Source organism: Onthophagus taurus, chromosome 5 (assembly GCF_036711975.1).
Source record: "Onthophagus taurus isolate NC chromosome 5, IU_Otau_3.0, whole genome shotgun sequence".
Classification (NCBI taxonomy): domain Eukaryota; kingdom Metazoa; phylum Arthropoda; class Insecta; order Coleoptera; family Scarabaeidae; genus Onthophagus; species Onthophagus taurus.
In genome coordinates this window covers 4,562,172-4,580,905 of record NC_091970.1, presented here as the reverse complement: position 1 = coordinate 4,580,905, position 18,734 = coordinate 4,562,172, and the positions used below count along the sequence as shown (strand labels likewise).

At 30.3% G+C, this 18,734-nt stretch overlaps 5 protein-coding genes and 1 long non-coding RNA gene across 16 annotated transcripts in view; 2 read left to right on the top strand and 4 right to left on the bottom strand.

The window, feature by feature from the left end:
- The window catches only part of LOC111426678 (general transcription factor 3C polypeptide 1), a 22,687-nt gene extending 19,190 nt beyond the window's left edge, over positions 1–3,497 (bottom strand). The window contains exon 1 of one of the 2 annotated variants that reach the window (XM_023061307.2): positions 3,416–3,497. The gene's annotated coding sequence lies outside the window, so the exon portion shown is untranslated. Of the gene's footprint in view, positions 1–1,022; positions 1,047–3,415 lie in introns of those variants that run through there. The other variant, XM_071195629.1, reaches the window with a different exon arrangement.
- Positions 1–9,887, top strand: part of LOC111426679 (suppressor of cytokine signaling 2-like) — a 16,847-nt gene extending 6,960 nt beyond the window's left edge. The window contains exons 1-2 of one of the 3 annotated variants that reach the window (XM_023061309.2): positions 3,415–3,500; positions 8,353–9,887. In XM_023061309.2, the coding sequence (XP_022917077.1) occupies positions 8,386–9,207 (822 nt within the window). In that variant the 5' untranslated portion in view covers positions 3,415–3,500; positions 8,353–8,385 and the 3' untranslated portion in view covers positions 9,208–9,887. Of the gene's footprint in view, positions 1–3,414; positions 3,501–7,410; positions 7,860–8,352 lie in introns of those variants that run through there. The other 2 variants (XM_023061308.2, XM_071195636.1) reach the window with 2 other exon arrangements.
- Positions 5,689–6,911, bottom strand: LOC111426680 (uncharacterized). 3 transcript variants are annotated; one of them, XR_011640244.1, is made up of 4 exons: positions 6,836–6,911; positions 6,598–6,744; positions 6,105–6,488; positions 5,689–6,044 (listed from the first exon to the last, which is right to left on the bottom strand). It is a non-coding gene; the product is annotated as an uncharacterized lncRNA (long non-coding RNA). The 3 variants fall into 3 exon arrangements; XR_011640245.1 differs by having other exon boundaries at positions 6,105–6,492; positions 6,598–6,904; XR_002707870.2 differs by having other exon boundaries at positions 6,598–6,903.
- Positions 9,832–13,125, bottom strand: LOC111426517 (tetratricopeptide repeat domain 26). 4 transcript variants are annotated; one of them, XM_071195633.1, is made up of 6 exons: positions 13,036–13,108; positions 12,491–12,554; positions 12,301–12,441; positions 11,378–12,247; positions 10,808–11,329; positions 9,832–10,052 (listed from the first exon to the last, which is right to left on the bottom strand). In XM_071195633.1, exons 2-6 carry the CDS (start codon positions 12,491–12,493, stop codon positions 9,912–9,914), a joined length of 1,677 nt encoding a protein of 558 aa, XP_071051734.1. In that variant the 5' UTR covers positions 12,494–12,554; positions 13,036–13,108; the 3' UTR covers positions 9,832–9,911. The 4 variants fall into 4 exon arrangements, with proteins under 4 accessions (XP_071051734.1, XP_022916832.1, XP_022916833.1 ...); XM_023061064.2 differs by having other exon boundaries at positions 11,387–12,247; XM_023061065.2 differs by lacking the exon at positions 12,491–12,554 and having other exon boundaries at positions 13,036–13,125.
- Positions 12,831–13,971, top strand: LOC111426519 (NUBP iron-sulfur cluster assembly factor 2). The gene is made up of 5 exons (XM_023061069.2): positions 12,831–13,006; positions 13,060–13,148; positions 13,202–13,383; positions 13,446–13,617; positions 13,673–13,971. The coding sequence occupies exons 1-5, from the start codon at positions 12,896–12,898 to the stop codon at positions 13,884–13,886; spliced, it is 768 nt and encodes a 255-aa protein (XP_022916837.1). The 5' UTR covers positions 12,831–12,895; the 3' UTR covers positions 13,887–13,971.
- LOC111426495 (proton-coupled amino acid transporter-like protein CG1139) lies at positions 13,928–18,734 on the bottom strand. Of its 3 annotated transcripts, XM_023061037.2 has the most exons (7): positions 18,651–18,734; positions 18,525–18,599; positions 18,193–18,465; positions 17,606–18,142; positions 17,377–17,549; positions 16,005–17,321; positions 15,538–15,944 (listed from the first exon to the last, which is right to left on the bottom strand). In XM_023061037.2, the coding sequence occupies exons 1-6, from the start codon at positions 18,662–18,664 to the stop codon at positions 17,053–17,055; spliced, it is 1,341 nt and encodes a 446-aa protein (XP_022916805.2). In that variant the 5' UTR covers positions 18,665–18,734; the 3' UTR covers positions 15,538–15,944; positions 16,005–17,052. The 3 variants fall into 3 exon arrangements, with proteins under 3 accessions (XP_071051736.1, XP_022916835.2, XP_022916805.2); XM_071195635.1 differs by lacking the exons at positions 17,377–17,549; positions 17,606–18,142; positions 18,193–18,465; positions 18,525–18,599; positions 18,651–18,734 and adding an exon at positions 13,928–15,294 and having other exon boundaries at positions 15,352–15,944; positions 16,000–16,274; XM_023061067.2 differs by lacking the exons at positions 17,377–17,549; positions 17,606–18,142; positions 18,193–18,465; positions 18,525–18,599; positions 18,651–18,734 and adding an exon at positions 13,928–15,294 and having other exon boundaries at positions 15,352–15,944; positions 16,005–16,274.

Below are 18,734 nucleotides of genomic sequence, written 5' to 3'. Positions count from 1 at the left end.
TACGACCGAGATACTACAATTTGTTATATATCAAAACATTATTGCAACTAATATCATATCAACGTGGGAAATGTATGATTTCATCCAATTATGCGGATCTTGCGACCAATGATTAATGATTATTATATTATTATACATCAACCTGAAATTGGTTATTATATCACAACAATAATAAAAAATCAAAAATAACCGAATTTATTTTTAAAAAACAAAATTTTAATAATCATATCATAAAAATTTATTATAAAAATCATTTTTAAAAGTATAAATGTCACTAATAATTAGTGTTTTGTTCTCGGCCATCTTGAATGTATAAAAATTATGATTCTCGCGTGTTATAACTCCTAGATATATCGAGTTTGAAGTCATTTCACCCCTTTTTTTTAAATTATATATCACTATTTGGATTAAAAACTTCCTTTTTCAAAATTAAAAAAAAAATTTCTTTTGCATCCATTAAAAATTTAAACATTATAAATTCCAAAGAAAAATTTTTCATATCTATTTCTTTGAAAACCGCGGTGTGAAATATTTTTACTTAGTAAAAATCATTTTTCAATAAACTTACTTGGAAGTGTAAACGGAATGCTTGTCGAATGGAATATCTAAGAAATTATTGTTTACGTAAAAAATTTTTTCACGAAATCTGGCTCGTCTTTTACACGATAAACAATTTTTTTTTCTGTTTATGATAACTTAACAGCTTCCGAGTATTTTATTATTTTAACCCCTCCACAACTTTTTAAACACGTTTGTTTATGATAGTTTAATTGAACACGACTTAAAAAAAAAACATTACAATTTTTCATTTACAATTTTTTAATTAAAACAGATTTTTATTTATTTTTATCAAACTTTAATGGCAAATAATCCGATTAAACAAATAATAATTCCAATACTTCAATGTATTTATTTTCGAGATTTCCTGAAAACTCGATAGCACACACAATTAATTCTTGGAAAATCATTTCGTAAATGTATTTCCAAGGATATTCAAACACGTGCTTTTTATTTGTACTTACATTTAGTTTTCCTTTGAATTGATTTTATTTATTTATTTATTTTGTGTGGGAATTGAAACAATCCAACAATGACGATAACGTTGAGAATGGAAACATTTTTCTCGCAGAGTTTCACTCGATCATTCCGAGAACGAGTTTCTTTCGTTAAAAAAACTTTCACTGAAAACGTCGATGCGCGGAATTTAAACGTTTTCTAACTTTAACTCTTTTAGTTAGAAAGTTACAAGTGATGCAAGAAATCGTTTCATCTTAAACTTTAAACTTTGCCATCATTTTTAATAACTTTATTTTTTAAAAGACAATCACAATGGCTAATTAACCTCTATTTTTGTTTTCCATCGCCGTTTAAACGCTTTATCTCTCTCATTTTAAAAATTTTTTTCCTTTGTTATAATTATTTCGTTTCTAAGAAAATTACTCTCTAATAATTCCGGGTAGTTCTATCTGAGCGCTCGATTCTGGCTAAAACATTATCTACGGTTATCGTATTCACTCAATTATTGTTCGTTTATCTCCTTTAATACAAATTTATCTACGCAACGAGGAGCTTTATTTCATATCGTTTATTTTTTATTTTTTGTCAAGGTGATCGTAAAATGGTTGTTCTTGTACTTTATGTTATGCGTGCCATTCGCGACGCAAAATAAATAAATAACGACCGAACCGTACTCGGACGGCTCTTTCGGGGAACGATATTTCTTAAAACTTTCAGTGGGGATCAGGTCATTAATATTAGTCTCTTCTGGGAACGGACCGTTTCCATGTAAAAAAGGGGGCGAGAACGATCATAAACTAACTTATACTTAACACGGTGACACAATAAAAATATTCATCTTAAAAAAAATTCGCAAAAAAAATACTTTCGTCTCGATTATCAAGTAGGAAATTAAAAATGGTTTAAAATGAGTACAAACACGACTAATTTATTACAAATAACAAAAAAGATACGAATAAAAATTGCAAAAAACGGAAATTGAAAATGAAAAAAATATTTTTTAAAAGTGATTCAAAATGAGCCCAAACACGATTGGGTTATCTCAAAAAATAGTCCAATTTAATAACCGGAAGTGATTTAAAAAATATGACAATCGCCATTTTTAAAATGATCGTATCCAAGTTATTGTTAACGATAATCTAGTCGTGTTTGGTGTCGTTTTAAAGGATATGTTATGTTGATTAAGAATTTTTAATATTCGCGGTTTTTCGAAATAACCCAAATGTTTTTATAATTTATTTTTAAAATGTTTCATTTTTTCTTTTTTCGAGGATTAAAAATCATTTACAAATCATTAACATTATGATTTTCCATCAAAAGATGGCGCCCTCTAAATCAGCCGACACAAGCTGTCAAAAATAATTTTTTTTTCCTTTATTTATTTTAAATATTTCGTAAATAAATGCCAATCCATTACGTTTTATTACATTAAAATCGTTATGGATATATCTAATTGACTATTCCAGGAAACGCCGATAGTTACGAGCAATTTCCCAGAAATCCATTCGAGTTCGGTAACAAAGCTAACCGATATCTTTCAAAACGATAAAAATACCTTTCACATTTCCATTTTTATTTATTGTCATTAACTCCACGAAAATAAATTTCGAAAATATCTTATCAAAGAGAACGATAAATAAAACCATAACCTTGATGTTATTGTTTTTTTATTTTAATCAATTTATCATTCAAAATATTTCCACTACTTTCTTCAAAAAAATCATCAACAAAAAAAAATAAATAAAACGTCACAATATGAAACACACACCCAAACACACATAGGTAAAAGATATATAAATATATATAATCCTAAGATGTTAATACAACTATCGTAGACGGCCGCGTTCCACGAACTAAACGCACCGCGTTTCTATGAATTCCAAGCGAACGTCGCGCCCCCACTTCATCGCCTGCCGCCGACACAACTCGAAAACACGTTCGTCCGTTTTCCGAGAACGTGGTTAACGTTCCCCATCTCTGTTCAACTCGCATTTCAACCGGATATAATCTCTGTCTTACCGACAAAGACAACAAAACCTAATCCACGTTCGTCTACGGTCGACGAAACGAAAATGCCATTCGCAATCGGCACGCGGTCGTGTACAGACGTGCGCCGGAAGTTTATCAAATTAATAAAAAAAATAATCGAAAATAAATAAATCGTTAAACCGATTAGAATAAAGAACAAACGCGAAAGAAGTCGTTGATTAACGAAATTTAACAGGCGTATTTAGAATTTTGACATCTCAACAAAAATTTTCTTTTTAATACCGGTTATTTTTAAAGGTTGTGTTGTGTTTACGTGAAATTGAGGTGAAACAAGAGTTATTTGATTTGCTTTTGGGTCGGATTCGATTGGAAATTGTGGTTAAAAAAAGAAGTGATTATTTTTACTCACCCCTCGCGAAATCAACCCGCCGATTTGTAAATTATCACGTCTAATGTTGATATGAGCACGCACAGAAAACACTATTTTAGAATAGGTGAGTTTAAATCGTCTTTTAAAGCACTAATTTATTTAAAAAAACAGCGATGTCGAGCACGTCCTCACCGTTTGACAGCGTCCGAACTAATAACACACTAACTTCACGCCGGTATAGGTCGGTTCGATTTGATTCGAATTGAAGCGAGGTTATGTTCTTAGTGAATTTAATTTGAATTTAATTTAATTTTGTATTAATCGCTTAAATTTCATTTTTTATTAATTTAAATAACTTTTTTTTTAAATTAATTATATTATAATTTCACCAAAAATTTTAATTTTGTTTAGGTTGGCATCATTTCTTTTTTCAATTTCACAATCGATTTTAATTTTGAGGTTATTTTAATTATTTTATTTTTATTTAATTTATCTCGTTGCGATAAAAATTTAAACTCGGCTCATTATCGTATTATTTTGTTTAATTACCATAATCAGAGTAAGCATAATTATACCCGATTTTAATGTTTAAGAATAAAAACAAGTTATGTTTATTCTTAAACATTAAAAATTAAATAATTTGAGGATTTTCCCAACAAATATAAATAACTTAATACAACATCCGTATTGATGTTTTTGCTTCGCCGAATATCTTAGAAATTCCTCCACAAGTTGGGGATTTCCCAGTTTAAACAATTTTTTATTAACCTCTCATTTTCAATAAAATAATTATTAAGAAAAAATAAGGTCTCCGAGAGTTCTTTGACCCCACTCGACTCTTTCTTCTTAACTTCAATGCAGGGGAGCAAAACGAACGAAAAGGACGACCTCTTTCACTCCTCTTCCTCGGCGTCCTTTTAAAACCTCAACTCTTTATATTCTCTTCATCGTGATTCCTCGGTGTATTAACGGATAAACGAACTCGATTATTATTTTTTTTTTTTTTCGTTTTTAACGGTTCTCGGAAAAGAGCCCATCTTTCCGATGAAGAACGAAATATTTCATTGAATTAATCTTAAAACGTCAAATCATTCTTTAATTTTAAGTTGGTAGAACTTAAAAATATTATGTCATTTATCAAAATAATCTAAAAACTTGGCGATAATTAATTGATGCTAAATTAATTATGATTATATTTAAGTTTGCTAAAACATATATGCTAGAAGTGAAAGAACTCCAAGAATTCGCGCTCGTGATGTTTCCTAAAAATAAAGCACGATTTCTATTTCGCAAAATGCGTCTCGTCGCCGCCCGGAACTTCCCCGAAACGACTTTGTGTCGTCGCTTTTAACTTTTAACGCAAAGAAAGAGGAGAATCGTGGTTAAAAAGAGATCGAGCTTTGCGAACGTTTCGACTTCTAGATCTGCGCGCTTCTTGGAATTTTCGGTACTTATTGATGTCATACTGAGAAACTGACGTGTTTCGCTTTCTCTTTTCTATTTGTTTTTGTTTCGTTTTATTTTTACGTCAAGAATGTTGGGCCAAAAACTTTTCTATATCACTCTATGTTACTATATCAGTATTTGTTAGTAATTAACTCCTTTTTTTGTTTATATTTGCTTAATTTCGTGTTTAAAATGTTATTGGAATTTAGTTTGCATACGCAACAATCGATATTTAAGCGGGGTTTGAACTGAAGCTTGTGTATATTTTTAGATGAAGCCACGACATAACATGTACTTTTTTATTGATTTTTTTGTGCGTAAAGATAAAATATTTATAAAAAAGTAGTTCGATTTAATAAAGAGATAAAATTATACATATCTTGATAAAAGAGTTCCTCGTGGTGATACAAAATAAGTTAATAATGTGTTATTCACCAAATTATTAAAGGATTATTAAGAATTTAAAAAATATATATCCGAGTCAGCATTTCTCCTAATTTTTTGATGACTCCTTCTCAATGCATTTCCTACACAAGTCATACACGCATTGTTTCATCTCATTCATCCCAACAGCCAGAAATTAATTTTGGTAATGAGCTTAGCCGAGGTCGCTTGCGGCCGAGGCATCAGTTGTTATCATATCGATACAACATTGAGCATCACATATTGCAAAGCCTCGGCCCTAAACGATCTTGACTTATCTGACCATAAATAATATATGATATCGTTCACTTAAGCCGAGGTTGCTTGCGGCGGGGGCAATAGTTGTTATCATATCGATAAAATATTGAGATTAAATATAGCATAGCTTCGACCGCAAGCGACCTTAGCATAACAGACTATCAAAAATATATAATTCACATATAATCATTTGATGTTGCTTTATTAGTATTGAAGTTGCGTGTTATGAGCTACTGTATCGTGAATGAGTCGTTCTAGGATTTTTTCGAAGGTAAGGAGGTTTTTAAGTTCTTTACTTCTGACATTATTTGCTCCAACTTCTTTGATGACTCAATATTATTCATAACTAATTTTTTCTCGTTAAAATTTTCCTTTTGAGTTCTATCTCATTTCTTTTATCAAATTTAAACAAGCAACGAACCATATTACGTTTCGCAAACAATAAATATGCACACTCAAATTGTTTAAATTTAATTCACAAGCGTTAGATAGATAAAAGCTTTCCCAATTCCGTTTTACGCAAATCATAAACTCCGATAACCTAAAAAAGAGGTCAAACATGAATCGTTTTTCGAAAAAAAATTTAAAATTTTTAACAAACGGATAGTAATGATATATTAAAGTTTCCGTGTGAGTTCATGAGGATCGTTTTTCCTAGAAGGGTGTCCACACACACGAATACAAAGAACTGAACCCGGAGAACACCATTCGTCGTTGGTCTTGGTTCCTTCCGAGAAAACTAGATTTTTTATGCGGCTCAACGTTCTCCTCAACCAGAACCCACCATATTCGTCGGGTTTCTGCAGTGGTTGTTGTTGCGCGTTCGGTTTCTCCTTCTTTATTCTCCACCTTACTCCCTCCTTCTTTCTTCTTTAACTTTTGCTCGGCCACTTTTCTTCTCTACCTGCTCCGTTCTCCCGGGGGCCTCACTTCTCGGTACACATACTACTTCTAAGAGGGCAGGTGTTGTGTTAGTCTTGTACATCTGTCTTTTAACAAAATTTATTTTTAACTAATTCATCATTAAATAACATAAATTTCAAAATTCATAAAATATAGGATTGATAAACAAAGGAATTGAGTCTAAAACATACGGTTTTCGTTCTCAGAAGTCCGATCGGGTTCTTCCAGGAAAAAACGACATCCTCCGCGCGCATAACATAACCTCTTCGCATCCTCCTCCTCCTCCTCCTTCTTTTACTCAGCTAGAAGGCGCCGATCCGAGCCACTTTAACTACCGCCTTTAAACAAACCATAAATCAATTAAGTTTTAAGAATAACCCCTAATTTAAAACGATTTTTGCACGATTTTATCACTTAAATTTTTATTACTTAAATTTATAACTTCTTCTTCTTCATACTGATAAGGCTTGGCAATGGGATTTGGAATTTATAACTTCAATTTGACGTATATGACAATACGTGAAATTTAATCATCGTGAAGTTAGCTAATTTTAAATTTAAATTAAATAATTAATATTAATTATTAATAAATTATAATATTTAATTATTATTAATTTATATTAATAAATTATTTTTTTAATTAAATCCAATTTTTAATAATAATTAATAAAATTCGATTATTTTAATTTGGGTTAATTCTTGATAGATGTCACCACTATTAATCAGTAATCATTACCATGATGTTTTTGAATTTTAGTGTTGTAATTTCGCGTAAAATCGTGTGATTTATCATTTTAACGGCGATTAGTGATGAAACATTGAATTTCCGAAAACCTAAAAAGTAACAATAACGTAATCTTATCAAGAATAAAAAAAAATGTTTTATCTTTGTGTGAAAACTTGCGATTTCTATCTTGATTCATTTAAAATGGTAAGAAGTGTTTATAATAAGTTATAATAACTGATAATTCGATAAGATTTAAGTTTAAATCATTAAAATAAATTTAAAAAAAATGTTTTTTGTTATTTTTTATTGACAGCTCCGACCATAACCTAACTTTTTCGTCCGATTTTTCTGCGAAGGCGTAAAAAGTGGCTTAAAAATACCGTTTGGGATATTTGGCCGTGGGAAGAAAGAGAAAGATAGAGTCGTCCTTCTAAAAATAATCCGTTTTGTATATAAAATAACTCGAAGCATGCATATTTCCGAGTAGCACAGTATTGTAACCGGGTTCTCAGTAGTAAGCTGACGCAAAATTTTCTGAATTTCTATGATAACACTTTTAACGCCAGGTTCCCGTACGCTCCGATTCAGTTCGTTGTCACAGCTCGAAGCGTTCACAACGCGATCATTATTTATACCTAAAATCAATGTGATACAAGTTTAAGTTTAAGCGTTTCTGTGATTAATTTAGTTTATATTGGCTTAAGTTTTAAAAGAACCATGTTGCAGGTTAGTTATAAATCGAGTTTTTAATAAAATTAAGTTGAAATCAAAAAATAAACACTGATTCATTCGAATTAAAGCTGAAATCGCCGAGTTCTCTGAACCGGCTGTTTCGCAAACGGTTTTTACATTTTATTTATTTCATTGTGTTTTACTAAGAATCGTTGCGAAGTATTTTTTTAATTGTAATCGATTATTAAACGATTTTCTTCGATTTTAAACGATCAAATTAGGTTAGGGTTAAACGTCAAAAATAAACAAGCCCCATTTTCGCTTATTTTAAATATAATTATCAATACTTTATTAATATGTAAATATTTATCAAGAAATAACCCGTTTTTGCTTTTATAAATTAAAATTAATACAAAAATTAGATTATTTTAATAAATTGATTCATTGACACTTCGTTTGACGGATGACTTAAATTTGTTGCCAACCTAAATAAATTTAATTAACTAAAATTATTATTTATTCATTAATTTGATTTTATTTGTTTTAGGTGGAGTGTAATTTGGCATGGCATTCCCTTGCCATGTTAGGCTGTAATGCCGAATGTCCAAAATGTCAGCACCATTTCGTGTGCTGCCCCCCGACACCATGTTGTGCGGCGGCGGCGATCAACGTACGTCATTCATTGCATGGTTTTACCGGGGGCAACATCGAGTTTCATCACGTGAATCAACGCGCAAGTTTATCTCCGCAAGTTTCTCCAAGTCTCCCCTTAGAATTCGTTTTGCCGCCGATCGTATCTCGTCAACAACACCAGCAGCAGCAACCGCAAAATTGTCGGCCCCCCACGAAAGTCCACAAAACCCATCCGGAGCGTATTCAGGCTTTAAGGCAATCCGGATGGTATTACGGGGCCATAACGTACCAGCAAAGCCAAGAGTTGTTGCAAAACAAATCGGTGGGGACTTTTTTGGTGCGAGATTCTTCGGATCCTCGGTTTATGTTTTCTTTAAGTGTTCAAACGGAAAAAGGACCGACCTCGATACGATTACATTTCGTTGAGGGTTGTTTTAAACTAGACTCTCAGCCGCATTTGTTGCAAGTTATGCCCAAGTTTAATTCAGTTCCGGAGTTAATCGAACATTATGTGAAATCAAGCAAAAACGATAACCACGTTTGGGTTGACCCCGCGGGTAAATTACACTCTGCGATCGTTATTAAAAGACCTCTACCTAAAGGAAATGGACCACCAAGTTTAAAACATTTATCCCGGATGAGTGTTCATAGTGTTTTACAACAAAACGTTAACGGTGATGGTGTTTTAAGGGATCCTATTGCTTATAAAAAATTAGCGTTGCCACAACAGCTTATTAATTATTTGGACGAATATCCATATACGATATAAAAAATTAATTAATCGATTTTATTTAATTTATTTCTTCTCTTTATTTTTGTATTATTTTTTTTTAGATAGAATAACAAATTAATTTTTTTTGACAGATTTTTAAATCTGTTACCAAAATTTAAAAAAAAATAACACCAACCTAAAATAAATAAAAAATAAACGGTTTTTTGTTCCTCCTAAAACAATTTAAGTCATACTCATTAAAAAAAATAATTAATTAAAAATATGTAAATAACTCGATCAACTATTTATTTTAATCGCAAAATTAACTTTATGATTTTATTTACATTGTAAGTGATGAGAAGTAAAAAATCTCGAGCGGGTTCTTATTAAATGATAATAATAATTAAATGCGATCGACTACTGTGTAGTCCGAATCTGAATTTAAGAAACTATTTTAAGATAAAATTAAAATAAAATAGAACACTTTTCTAAAATATACTCAATGTACTTCCTCTTTTTTTTTGCATTTTCTTTATTATTATTTTGTGTATTAATTCCAAGAATAATTGTAAAATTAAGTTAATTCCAAGTCAAAAAATACTTCTTAGTCAAGAAAAACTTAAACTTTATTTATTGTATCCGTTAGAAAGAGTAATAAAGAAAAAATGATTGAAAGAGAACTGAAGAAAAAAAATGTCTATTTATTGTATTTTAAATAAATGTAATTTATTTCTTAATTTTCGTTTTATTAATAACATTAATTAAATAACGCTGATTCGTTTCTCTTTGGCCCATTTCCGGATTACTTTAGCGATGTGGTCTGATTGAGACGACGTTGAGTTTCTTAATAATTGCAAAACATCCCCTAACATATCAACAGGAAATTTTTTTGCAATTACACCCTAAAACAAACAAATATAAAAAATATGTTTATATTATAACAATTTGTTAGCTTAAAAATTAATCACATGAAGTTAGTTATAAATCAAATATCACTTAAAACGTTAAATCTAATTTGACACTAAGAAGAATGAATTAGATTGTATTATTTTAATAACAATTACTATAACATAGAATTAAACAACTCTTAACTCGCCGTTAATAAGGCGGTTTCATTTTCTTGTGAAGCTAAAAGTATTAATGATTTTAATTGAAAATTAAAGATTTGCTTTGGATTATTACAAAAAAACTTTAAATTAATTTCGACATAACCTAAAAATGTCGATTTAAATGTAAAGGCTCATACCAACCTAAAATTTCGAAATTGAATTTTATAACAATTTAAAAAGATAGGAATCGATTTTAATGTTAAATTGAATTAGAAGTATTAATTTTAAATGAAAATGAAAGATTTGGATTATTGCGAAAATTATAAGAAAAAATTACAATTAAAAAAATTCAACATAACCTAAAACGTCAATTTAAGATTTAGACACAATTATTGACGATTAGAAAACGAGTTTTATATTTACTCGAAAAAATTAACAAAAACCATTTTTTATTAAATTAAACCTAAAAGTAGACTTTAAATAAGAATAAAACATTATAACAAAAATTGTAAGAAAAAAATTAAAATTTTAAAATAAACAACATAACCTAAAAATGTCATATTACAACATAACCTTAAAATAAACATCTAATTTAATGTTATCATTACCTGAAAAACTCCAACAATAGCACCTCTTTTACCCTCCCAAAACTCAGGATTCGGTTCCAACCGATCCAACATATCAAAAGCTTTCGCCGCATACCAAAACTCCCCCATCCGATAACAATCGTTAGCAATTAAAAGTAACAAATTAAAACTATCCGAGCCAGTTTCCATTTTTAAATACATTTCCCATGCCGATTGTGGTTTCCCGTTCATCACATAACACCGACACAAACTCGATACATAAACGTAATCCGCTTTGATGGCTTCATCTTGTATTAACAAAAACGTTTCTTCAGCCTCTTTAAATTGGTCGCAAGCAACTTTGGCTTGGGCGTAATTAAAATTGAATGTGTCATCTGCGTGGAGATATGATTTAATTGATGTTAGGTAAACTAAAACTTCCTCGAATTGGTTCGCTAAAAAGAAAGCGGCTGCCATGCATTGTCTTCCGGGGATTGTGTCGCATTCGCTTGATGACGATCCAACTAATTGGAAGCATTCTTCAGCGGTTTTTATGTATTCAGACTAAAAATAAAAAATTAATAAGTTTTAGTAATTAATAAAAAGAATTACATAATTAACAGAATTCATTTCTTGCCCCAAAGCAGCGTTAACGACCCCTTTTAAAATATATTCTTGAGGAACCGCTGGTTGCAAATCTTTAATTAAATCGTAAGCTTCCTTCGTATCGTTTTGTTTTAAATGATGAATAACTAAATTTAATCTTGCTTCGGCAACCACATCAATTAATCCAGGCAAAACTTGCATCGCCCCCTCTCCATTTCGAAAAACCACCAAATTATGTTTAACTAAATCGTGTCCAAACCCCACATTTGTACTTTGATCCGTAATCGTTTTTAATTCGCTTTCAGCGGCTTGACCATTATACAACCGGAAATGATTGCACGCTTTTAAGTTTGTTGCGATAACAGAGTCGGGAAATTGATTCAAATAAACGCTTAAAACCTCTTGGCTAACATCGTAATAATCCAGTTTGTAATAACAAAGAGCTATGTAAACATTTAACGCTAGATTATCCCGATTTTGAAGCAATAATCGTTTATAAATATCGATTGATTCTTGATAATGGGCTCTTAAGTAGTGAATCGCCGCCAAACTGAGTTGATCTTCGATTATATCAAGAAGTTGTTCGTGGTGATCCATCAACCCAGTTTCATCGCTTAATTTATGCGATAAATGGAAATTTAATCGGATTTTTAATGGACATGATTCCAATTCTTTTTGTAACATCTCTTTCGACTCTTTATACATTCCCAAGTAGAAGTAACAACAAGCCAAATTTAAACAGATATAATTAGAGTTCCCATTTTTTAAATAAACTTGATTGTAAATGTTTAAAGCTTTCTTATAATCGCCTTTGTGAAACGCGCAATAAGCCATCCATAATTCTATGTTAACGTTTGGGTCTTGGAATTGTTTAAACTACAAAAATTAATGTGGTTTTAATTAATTCCAACTAATTTGTATTGTTTAACCTCTAACAAAGTTAAAGCTCCAGTGTAATCCCTTTTATTGAGGAATTCTTCGAATGATGGCACATTTCTCGTAGCTGAGAGCCCCCTTAAATGCTTTAGCGATGCGTTTGTGGTTATTGCAGGTTTAGATCGGGATAAATTCTGTAAATACGTTTAAATTAATAAAATTATTTTAAGAAATTTAACTTACCATAATGAAATGACGCTTAATTTTTGTATTAACTCATGTTGTCATGGTGATTCATTGTAACCAACTTTAAAAAATTTAAATCATTTTTAGTCATAAATTTAAATTTAATTATTAATTTAATCGAATTAATTGAAAATATTTAAGTAAACTGTGAATTTACTTCATTTAATACCTACTTTAAAAATTTAAATCTTCTTTTTTAATTTAATTTTATTTATTTAATTTTAATTATATTAATTAATTAATTGAAGATATTTATAATTAAGTATTCATTAATAAATAATTAAGTTTAATTTTAATATTAATTCAAAAAAATAATTCAAGAAACGTCATAGAGAAAATTGAGGTTATGTTTAATGTCACCCTTGTCAATAAAAGTTATTACATAAATTTTAACAAATAAATATGTTAGATAAAGTAAAAAACATTATTTTAGTTTTATCTGGTAAAGGGGGTGTTGGTAAATCAACCGTAAGCACTCAATTAGCTTTGACTTTGAAAGAGAGAGGTTATAAAGTGAGGTTAATTTTTCTATTTATTCTTACATTATTTATAAAGAATTCTTTAAGGTGGGGTTGTTAGACATCGATTTATGCGGTCCAAGCATTCCATATTTACTCCAATTAGAAGATAAGGACGTTCATCAATGCCCAGAAGGGTGTGTTTCTTTTATTTGTTAAAAAAAGTTTGATTGGTTTGATTTATTTTTAGCTGGGTTCCTGTATACACCGATTTAGATCAAAAACTTGCTGTGATGTCGATTGGGTTTCTATTAAATAATCGGAATAGTGCCGTGGTGTGGAGGGGGCCAAAAAAAACCGGGATGGTGCGGCAATTTTTGAACGATGTTTATTGGGGCGAATTGGATTATTTAATTATTGATACACCACCGGGTAATATATAATAATTTAGCTACATCATTTATTTAATTAAAAACAAAATTAAAATTATTAAGGAACTTCCGATGAACATATAACGGTCATGGAAAATCTCCGAACGTTAAAATGTAATGGTGCAGTTATCGTAACATCCCCCCAAGAAGTTGCAATTGAAGATGTGAGAAAAGAGATATCGTTTTGCAAAAAAACCGGGATCCCTATTATCGGAATCATTGAAAATATGAGCGGGTTAATTTAATTTTAATTAATTAATTAGCTCTTAATAAAATGTTTTTATTTTTAGATTCGTTTGCCCCAATTGTACGGAATGCACCAATATTTTTAGTACAGGGGGTGGAAAAGCGTTAGCTGAAATCGTTCAAGTTCCATATTTAGGATCGTTACCGATTGACCCAAAAATGAGTGACTTACTCGGAAAATCTTGCGTGATTGAACATCCAAATTCAAAAACATCTATTGCTTTTAACTCAATTGTTGATGAAATTGTTAAATGTTAATTAATTAATAAATATTTAAAAAAAATGTTTTGAGGGTAGAATTTAAAAATTATTTTTTTAAAATAAATTTTATTAAAAAACTTAATTACATGATTCTTTTATGCACTTTCATATGTACTTTAATGTACGATTTATGATGAAAACCTTTCCCGCAAATCTCACATTTATGTTTTTTCTCCCCGGAATGAATAACCATATGTTTTTTAACCGAGGGTTGATTAACGAATCCTTTCCCACAAACCTCACAACTAAACTTCCTTTCCTCACTATGCCACGTTAAATGATTCGTTAACTCACCGGAAAATCGAAATTTCTTCTCACAAACATGACACTGAAATTTCCGTTCCAATTGTTCCGGTTTGTGCATAATCAAAATGTGCATATCGAGTGAATATTTCGATTTTAACCTTTTACTGCAATACTCACAAGTAAATCGAAACGTATCAGAATGTTTCGTCCGTTTATGCACCCCCAATTGGCTACTTTGCGCGAAGGCTTTGCCACACTCATTACATTTATACGGTTTCTCCCCTGTGTGGGTCCTCATATGTTGAGTTAATCGACTTTTTCGGTGCGTTGTTAACCCACAAATATCACAAGTATAAATCGAACGTGGTGTATATTGTTTTCTAATACCAAAATGAACCTCTTCTATGTGACGGGTTAAAGCCGATTTTCTCATAAAACGTTTTTGGCAATATTCGCAAGTAAAATTGTTGTTTTTTATTAAATGAACAATTTTGTGCTTAAAATAAACGTCTTTTAAGATCGATTTGTTGTTGCAATTTTCGCAAGAAAAGTTATTCGGACATAAACAATTAGATTTTTCCCGATTGCATAAATGACAGTTATTGCACAAAGTGTTTTTGTTGTAAATTATTATTAATAAATCTTCGAGTTCCGCTAATTTCTTTTTAAAAACGTTTTTGTGTGATGCTAAAACGTGCTTTCGAAAACTTTGAATTGTACAAAAAGATTTATTGCACCCTGAACAAGATAACCGGTGAAAATGATCCTTCATATGCGCCGTTAATCGAATTTTTTCGTTAAAACTCTCACCACAAACTTCACATTTAACATTTTTATCCAATTTAATTAATTGATCGTTTTGTTCATCGGTATCACTATTATTATCCTCATTTTCCTCGTTTATTAAATAATTTTCAATTTTAAATTCAGGGGAATCAATTTTTTCATCTATATTTGTTTCATTATCGTTTATTTCAGTATCGAAATTATTAATTTTTATTAAAATCTCATTTAATTCATTGTTGGTGTGTCCGAACCTCTCGAAATAAGATTTAATTAAACCTTCTGTCTCTAAACATCTCTTTTTGAAGAAATACGATGATTTTAATTGTTCCGTGCAGCTTAAACAAACCTGTGGGGCTCGAATTAAGTCGAAATCCTTTAAATTTGAGGAAAAATTAGTACGAGAAATGTTTCTTTTTTTATTAAGACTTACAATATCGGATAAAATTGAATTTATGTGCTCTTTATCGATTAATTTAACATCCTCGTATTGAGGGGATGTTGTATTTAAGCACAACCTGCATATTTTCATTGTGTTAAGGGTAAATTTATGGAAGTTGAGGTGTTTATGTGTTTTGCTTTATTTGGGAGTGAATTGAGGTTAGCAAATATTTTGAGATGAAATCAATTGATTTAATTTGAATAAATAGGTTATATTAAATATTTACGTTTAAAAAGTAATAAATATTAAATAAAAATTAATTAAATCACCTTTAATCAAGAAATTAATTAGGTGTAATTTGGGTTGCCCACACCATTTAATTAAAAATCTATTTTATTTAATTGGATCAAAACGATGATATAAGCCATTACAACCCCGGTTAAAGCGAATAACCCGCTTTTATCGATCCTAAAAAACCCGGCGGCGTTAATTTCCACTTTATCTTGAATTAATTTCTTTAAAACATTAATTTTTTTAATTTCAGTTGCCCCAAAAGGGAATGTTTTAACGTTTTTAATTAATAAAATTTTATTTGCTTCTTTTGATAGGTCGCTACATGATAAAGAAACCAAAAATAACATAATCTACAAAAAAAATAAATAAATTTAAATTTTTTTGAGGTTATGTCAACTTTTTAACCTCACCCAACCCAAACTTCCTCTTATACAGTTTAATATGATGTTTCCGATGATTAATCGGTTAGTTTTTACCCCATAACTGAATATTTGAGCTATTGAAATCGTCCAAGTCACGTTTCTTATCGCCAAAATAAATAATTCCCATTCGAAGAGTTTGTTGAAGTGTTCTGTGGCCTCCAAAAGGCTTAAATATGTTTTAATGTACTTAACTTGGCCCTCAATTAATTTTAAGTTGACTTTGAGGAAGCGATACTTCAAGCAAACCGCGAAATTTCTTAAAATGAGGGTTAAAGTGACCATAAAAGTGTTATTAAAGAACTTGTAAAAAAGGTGATATAAACTCCCTACATCGTGGACCTCAGTGAATAAAGCGGTTATAATCAGTGAGAGCATGAAGAGGTACGACCCTGCAACTTCTATTTGGTAAGAAAATCGATTCTCAACGTTTACGATCGAAGGAATTGAGTTATTTATTGAAGTAATCAATAAGATAAAGTTGTAGTAATTTTTCCTTTTAAAAAATCCAAAAGCTAAGATGGTGTAAACCGTGAATATTGCTAAAATGCTTGTGGCTAATAAATCGGTGTATAATTCTAAGGGGTTTTTAATTATCCCAAGTTTAAAGTGGAAAGCCCAAAAGAAAAAAGCCACTACAAAAATCGTTGTGAATAATATCTGGAGTTTTTGACGGTTTGTGAGGGTTTTAGGGAATGAGGTTGTTATCCCGATTAGTTTAGCGAATTTGAATAGATGATTTATAAAGGTTAAATCGTTCTCTCTTCCTTTATTCATATTTAAATTAATAATTTTAAAAATTTTTTAGTATAACCTAAAAAAGTTAATTTTGACAGGGTCAAATTTGAAAAAAATTCTTACCAACTTAAGATAATAAAAATTTCTAATTTTATTATTTTTAATTTTATTAATAATTTTAAATAACAAAGCGATTTAAGGTGCTTTTTCGAGTTTAATACTTGTAATGTAACCTTTATATTGATTATGGATTAATGTGGGAAGTGATTTATTATTCGTTTGCGTTACAAAAGATTTGTGGTTAGATATCGTGTGATTTGATGAATTCTAAAAACATTTTTTCGTATAGATATTGCAGATTAACGTAAACCCCGGTTATTAGCCCAAACATTCCGTAGGTTATTAATAAGATATCGAGTAATAATCGAAATTTGCATGGCCCATAACCTAGTTGGTATCTCCAGCAAATATCTAAAAGGGCGGGAAAGACCAGAGTTAAAGAGGATAAAGCGATAGCCCCAAGTAACGAGATTACTGTTCCTATATATGGAATGGTAACTGCTAAAAATACTGAAAAAATTAAAAAATTGAGAGAAAAATTGATGTATTAGGTTAGGTTTGTTACATCCAAAAGCGATGAAGGATATACGAAGCAAATATTCCCAAAGAATTGGGTATTGTGATTCTAATTTGGGTAAAATATAAGTTTCCATTATTAATTTAACAGGAACTATTCCGTTTAAGCCCAACGATAAAAAAATAGCCAATGCATACAAATAATTTGCCGTTTGAGCAGGTCTAAAACAAAAAAATAAAATAAAATTAAAATAAATACAAATTAAAAAAACGATTACATTTCATCCATTGGAAAATTAAGTATAACGACCGATTTCAAATCTTCACCCCATTTCCAATAAGAAAAGAACCCAACGGAAAGATACAAAATCACCAAAACGATGATAGCTAAGTCATAAATTAGGTTAAAATGTTTCGGGGTTTTCATCTGGTTTTCAACGGAGACGCAAACTGCTACACTTGTAAAAGCAAATAAGGTTGTGCCGAAAAAAATTGGTAATTTGAGAATGTCGTTGGTTAATTTCCTCGTTTCCATATAATCTGGTAAATCATCTCTGAATACGTAATAAAAAATCATCCCCAAAACCATAACTGTGACACCGAGCGAAAAATATGAAACTGGGGCCAAATACTTCAAATTTTTAATCGAATTAATAAGCATAAAAGGAATAATCAACGCTAACAAATAAAAACCCAACGAAATTTCTTTTCCGAGAATAGTATTTGTAACCATTTCAATGGTAACTCCAACAAAAAGCATATAAACACATAAAATCCCACCTTGATTTATAATTATTAACACATTCGTTAACATTCTAAAAAAAAAAAAAAAATAATTTCATTTTGATAGGTATTTTACACTTACGATAAGAATCCGTTTAATTTCGGAAAAGGTTTTGGTCCTAAATTAGCCCCAAGTTTAACACCATCCGCGTACGTAACAACGGGTAAATGATAAGCTTTACACACCATATAAAGATCTTTCACTAAAATGTGCATCCCAATCGTGCATAAGAAAGCGTTTAACAAACAATAAATGACTGCCATTAATCCCCCGGCGAAACCAAAACCTTCTGGTAAAGCCAAAACCCCCGTACCTAAAATCCCTTTCGTTATGTGAGCGAAAGATTCTAAATCGCTTTAAAATAATAAATAATTTATTACAAATTTATGCTTTTATTATGTAGATTTTATTACTTAGTTGGGCTATCAACATCTCTTTCCGTGTAAGGATCGTAATCATTATTAACACTTGGAATTTCTGATAAATCCCTAAAAATAAATAAATGATTAATTAATTAATAATTTCTATTTAAGAATTACCTCTTATCACCCATAATTAATAAATAAATATTATTGAAGTTGACATTTTTTAAGTAAAAGTAAGGTTATGTTTAAAATTGAAAG

Bases quoted from the DNA above. Each gene is read 5' to 3' on its own strand.
- LOC111426517 (XM_071195633.1), bottom strand. The intron at 12,248-12,300 runs GTTAAACAATAC...TAATTTTTGTAG, and splicing joins GAGCTTTAACTTTGTTAGAG to TTTAAACAATTCCAAGACCC. The intron at 10,053-10,807 runs GTAATGATAACA...TGTTTGTTTTAG, and splicing joins CTATTGTTGGAGTTTTTCAG to GGTGTAATTGCAAAAAAATT.
- LOC111426519 (XM_023061069.2), top strand. From the start codon at position 12,896: ATGTTAGATAAAGTAAAAAACATTATTTTAGTTTTATCTGGTAAAGGG. The intron at 13,007-13,059 runs GTGAGGTTAATT...GAATTCTTTAAG, and splicing joins TGAAAGAGAGAGGTTATAAA to GTGGGGTTGTTAGACATCGA. The intron at 13,149-13,201 runs GTGTGTTTCTTT...ATTTATTTTTAG, and splicing joins GTTCATCAATGCCCAGAAGG to CTGGGTTCCTGTATACACCG.
- LOC111426495 (XM_071195635.1), bottom strand. From the start codon at position 15,450: ATGAAAATATGCAGGTTGTGCTTAAATACAACATCCCCTCAATACGAG. The intron at 15,295-15,351 runs GTAAGTCTTAAT...TCAAATTTAAAG, and splicing joins ATTCAATTTTATCCGATATT to GATTTCGACTTAATTCGAGC.